Source organism: Berghia stephanieae, chromosome 3, assembly GCF_034508935.2.
Source record: "Berghia stephanieae isolate SIO BIC M18660-M18661 chromosome 3, UCSD_Bste_1.3, whole genome shotgun sequence".
Classification (NCBI taxonomy): Eukaryota; Metazoa; Mollusca; class Gastropoda; order Nudibranchia; family Aeolidiidae; genus Berghia; species Berghia stephanieae.
The window spans coordinates 73165824-73171040 of NC_088362.1; the positions used below are offsets into that span (position 1 = coordinate 73165824).

Sequence of the window (5217 nt, forward strand, 5' to 3'; positions counted from 1 at the left end):
CTCTCTCTCTCTCTCTCTCTCTCTCTCTCTCTCTCTCTCTCTCTCTCTCTCTCTCTCTCTCTCTCTCTCTCTCTCTCTCCCTCTCTCTCTCTCTCTCTCAATCCCGAAACTATAATTGAACAAATCCATTATCTACACGATTGACAAGAAGAAGAAGATGAAGAAGAAGAAGAAGAAGAAGAAGAAGAAGAAGAAGAAGAAGAAGAAGACGAAGTAGGAGGAGCAGGAGGGGAGATAGAGGAGGAAGCGGAACAGGAGGAGGAGGAGGAGGAGGAGGAGGAGGAGGAGGAAGAGGAGGAGGGAGAGTAACAGGAGGAGGAGAGGAGGAGGACGTAATTGATTACTATTTTGCCCTCTATATACAAATTCAACGACGATTAGATCGTTTTGCTCTTACCTTCTGCAATAACAGGCTATTGTAATGATGACAATGACGATGAGAATGAATCCTGCAGCCACGATTCCCGCGATGATTGGGACTGAAAAGAATAAAATACAATAAATATCAAAACAACTTTTATATTAGTAAAAGAGCATTACAATTGCTTCATCGTGCTCAATGCGCTTCCAAATACATCATTTATATCCGAAATAGACATTTAGAAAGAAATTTTAACTTTATAAAGAACACAACCACTCTAACAATAACCATCGTGCTAACCACGTAATTATTCATACCGTCGTTAATGAGTGCCAGCACCAGAGTTTTGGCAATAACTGACCATGTACCTATAGGGCAACTAAAAAGAAAGAGATTACAACAGTCCCTAGCTCAATTGGACTAATTCAATTTTGAATTTCCCCATGATCTCACTGTCAAAATTTCGATTGAACTCATAAAATCATTATTTCATAAATATGAGCTATAGTCTACCTTGACATACATATACGATATATATATATATATATATATATATATATATATAATATATATATATATATAATATATATATATATATTATATATATTTTTTGTTTTGTTTTTTTTAATTTTTTTTTTTTTTTTAATTTTTATTTTATTTTTTTTTTAATACGAGTTTTTCAGGAGTACGGCAATTAACTTGTAAAAATGAACTTACTCAGGTCATTCTCGTAGCCTCTGCTTGTCGCCTTCGTCGGGTCACCGCCTATGGTACTGTTACGATGACTTCCATCTTCATCGCCGTCTTTCGACTTCACATTCCCATCCAGTCTGTTTTGGCCTTTCTCCATTTCTTTCCTTTTCCTCTCTTCCTCTTCCTTTCGTCTTCTCTCCAATTCCTCGTTTATTCTTTCCCTCCTCCGTTTCTCCTCAATTGCATCCAGTACAATTTGAAGAGCGTCACCACACAAAACCTCAACAGTGCTGTCGGATTCGCTTCCTGTATTCATAAAATAGAACAATCATTATTACAACCATTATTATTTCTTCTAGACCTTTTATTACGAAATTATAAATATGGTATACAACAAAGCACGCCCCCCCCCCCCCAAAAAAAAAGAAAGAAAACGACAAACAATAAGCTACCCTCTATTATGACTCCAGCATCATTATCTTAATTCTGGAACAGTTAACTACAAATGCTAAAATAGGATTATATTTAGTTTCAACATAAGAAAATGAGAAATACAAATAATGTTTTGACTTTTATGCATACTGTGGGTCCAAAAAATGTTAACCAACCATGCAAAATCGTCACATTTGCTACGATACAGCCAATATTTTTCTCATTCTCATGTCCTTTGTACGCCACTAAGTTTAATACCGTGCTGTAGAGCTCGTTTTGTTGAGAACAAAATATATGTAGCAAAAACTTACTGATATTATGTTTTAGTGAAAAAAAAGTATGTTTGTTGAATGTGAAGTTTTGCGGGAAATTTTGATAATTGCCGGTAAGGAGAGAGTTCATGGCTTTAAAAATAACGACTACTTCTCGATAATGAGGTCAGTGAAAAAGACATACCGTACGCGACGTGCACATATTTGCAGGTCTGATAGTAGAACGCAATTATTAGGCTTATTTAACATGTGTCGGACAATATTTTGTATTGGTCTAGGAGCATTTCTATTACAACAATGAGACCATAACAATTTGGATTATCAGAACTACAAATATTATGTTCACGGCGATCACACAGGATGATGCTCAGTTTAACTATTTGCATGTTATCGTTACACTCTGTGTCTGCCATAATGTCGTTTAACCAAAGTTTTAATCTCTCACCTAGTGTCTTTGCTCTTCTTCTAATCGGCTCATGCCACATCAAGGTTTTGCTTATTGAAAAAAAATCTTATTTCAAGAATAATCAAGTTCATTCCGACAAAATTCCTTTCCTTAGCGATGGGTCACAAATACACACCTTTAACCTGCAGCCAAACGAATGCCATCCCATCCCCTGGCTTACTGGACAATGTCACTGTCACGTTATTGACGCTTCGACTGTAGATGGTTCGAAAGCCATAGAAGCCTCGGTGTGCACACTGGATGTGTCTTTCATACGACATAGGGTCCTGTATTCTCAAGCTACGACGACACTCTCTTGGTCCACGCTCCGCCCAGGCTAAGAGCACATCCACAGAATGGATACTGATCATCTGAAATAAAAGAACAGAAATGCGAAGAATGGAAGTTTTCGTCAGAAGGAATGTGATTGGAACTATCGTTTAAACATTAGCGTAAGTATAAACAGTCATTATAGAACTCAATGATAAAGAATATTGGAGAGACTGGGACACAATATCTCATGACGTTATATCAACGTGTTTATTTCATTATATCAGTGATTCTTTATTCTACGTTTTTCAACCGTTAATAAATAATTATTTTCTGAACATTACATTACACTATAATGCCTTACTTTAGAATTTGTTGTTCTAACCATGCATTTACAGTCAGTCTGTTTGTCAGTGGGTCTGATGGCTTGTGGATATTCTTTGTTGGACAGAAACAAGGACTTTCCACGTCTTTTGTCGTTGGAACAAAAGTTGACTATATCTCCCACTAGAAAATAGACGAGATTATAAATGGATTTTAATAAACAAATAAATAAATGGAATGAAAGAATTGAATATTGGTAATAGCAGCAGTCGTAGTGTTAATAGCAGTTGTAGTAGTAGTAGTAGTAGTAGAAGTAGTAGTAGCAGTAGTAGTAGTGGTTGTTGTAGCACTTGTAGTAGTAATTGTCGTAGTAGTATTAGTAGTAGTAGTATTAGTAGTAGTAGTAGTGGTAGTAGTAGTAGTGGTAGTAGTAGTAGTAGTAGTAGTAGTGGTAGTAGTAGTAGTAGTAGGAGTAGTAGTAGTGGTAGTAGTAGTAGTAGTAGTAGTAGTAGTAGTAGTAGTAGTAGTAGTAGTAGTAGTAGTAGTAGTAGTAGTAGTAGTAGTAGTGGTAGTATTAGTAGAAGTAGTAAGTTGTAGCATGAGTAGAAGTAGTAGTAACTAGGTAACTAAAACGTAAATAGAAAATAAATAGATACAGTCATAAATATAGAGATGGATTTTTAACAAAATAAATAAATATAAAAATAGATAATTTAAAAGTAGAATATAACCAAAAAAAAAGGAAAACAAATAATAGATTGAATAAAGGATTGATTGTTGTCAAACATTGACCCAGTCTAAAGTATAATTGTTATGCTTTAAACCTCTGAATTTTGTTTTTAAGAGATTTGCGGCGCTTGAGATACATTTTGGTCAATTCAGCGAGCCAGTAAAAAGGAAGAAAACGGGATAGTCAAAAAAGTTTTTGACTACAATTGATAGCGAAAGAAAAAACCCCAAGACAAATGGGAATTTGTTCAAATAGGGAACAGATGTACCTTCCAAGAGCATAATATAATCAACGTTTTTAATTTGAGATCACCTAAAAGTCTCACTAGGACACCAGCACAGTATCCCACGAAGTGGAATACACTCAAATGTTTACAAACCATTATACATTTTAAAAAAGGAACAGTACCTAACAAAGAGATGATTTACAAGAAGAAGAATATCATCTGTGAAAAATAATACTATAAATTTGACTGTTTTCCCCTCAGCCAATGTCTCTGCTAGGAATGTTGCACAAGAAAGTAATAGAAAGATATGAAGACAGATCACGACGTATTTACATTTAATATCTTTACTTACATGGCACGCAGTCATAAATGATGGTCATGTACTCTGAGTATTTCCGATGGATACAAGACATCCTGGTTTGTACTTTTTGTACTTGGACAGTACAGCTTTGGTACCCTGAGCACCGTGTATTCAGACTGGGATATTTGCTGTCGTCGTTGACTTTACAATCTGTGTGGCTGGCCCGGCAACAATCCTCAGTGGTGTTGCCATGAACGCTCTGAATTCTATAAAAGGTAAAAGATCAAAGTGAGCAAGTGGATATTATTGTGCTGCTAGCTGCTGTCATTGAAAAATATAAATAAATCTTAGAAGATAAGAAAAATAAATTCATATGGAACATTCAAGGGCTAAAAACTATTCTGTCCAACGGCAAAAACAGTTAAAACTGAAATATTTTACCTAAAATCAAGCTAAATAAGAGAAACGTTCTTGGTTTATCATGACGATACTATTGTCACCATAATCATCACAAACATCTTCATAATGGGACTGTGATGAATAGGTGAATGAATCCCGGACCAAGCGATTACAAGCAGCGAATAGTATGAGTCGGCACCTTGCATCTCGGATCAAAAGTATTCATGAATCATTTCATAGAAATCAAATTGTGTTGTGCTTGAATTTTACAGTAAGTATTTATTGTCGTCACATTTATGGTAAAAGTTACGTTTGGTTTTAAAAGTATTCCGTCTTTCAGTCTTGTTCAAGAATATAAGTTGTTCACTGATTCATGTAGACGTCTAGTACCAAATTTCAAAATGCTTGCTCTGTAAAAATCAGTGAATTCGTTGCCTCATTTTCTCTTTTGTTCAGAAGTATTCATGAATACGAGTAGGTAGTCGGCAACTTAAGGAAGTATTCATTCATTTAGCCGGCAACTAAAATCTCGCCGGAAATCCGCGGTTCTACTTCACAACCACTTCTGCTGATGTTCACGCTAAGCTATCCTATCTGCGGCTATGTGGTCTTGTGGTATGACTCTCGCTTTCGGATCGGAAGGTCCTGGGTTCGAGCCTCGCAGGGCGCATAGTTGAGTCCTTGGATAAGGCTCTTTACTCACATGCTCTCACCGTACTCCGATAGAAAATGAGTACCTGGCCGTTAACAGCGTTGTCTCTGTC

General features: G+C 36.1%; 1 protein-coding gene across 2 annotated transcripts in view; it reads right to left on the bottom strand.

Moving 5' to 3' along the window:
* Positions 1-397: 397 nt before the first annotated feature.
* LOC144968405 (uncharacterized) overlaps positions 398-5217 on the bottom strand; it is a gene marked incomplete at its 3' end in the record, with an annotated part of 181968 nt that continues 177148 nt past the window's right edge. Inside the window, 5 exon segments of one of the 2 annotated variants that reach the window (XM_078906713.1) lie at positions 398-479; positions 1079-1360; positions 2340-2574; positions 2838-2980; positions 4106-4320. In XM_078906713.1, the coding sequence (XP_078762839.1) occupies positions 398-479; positions 1079-1360; positions 2340-2574; positions 2838-2980; positions 4106-4320 (957 nt within the window). 2 annotated transcript variants of the gene reach the window in all.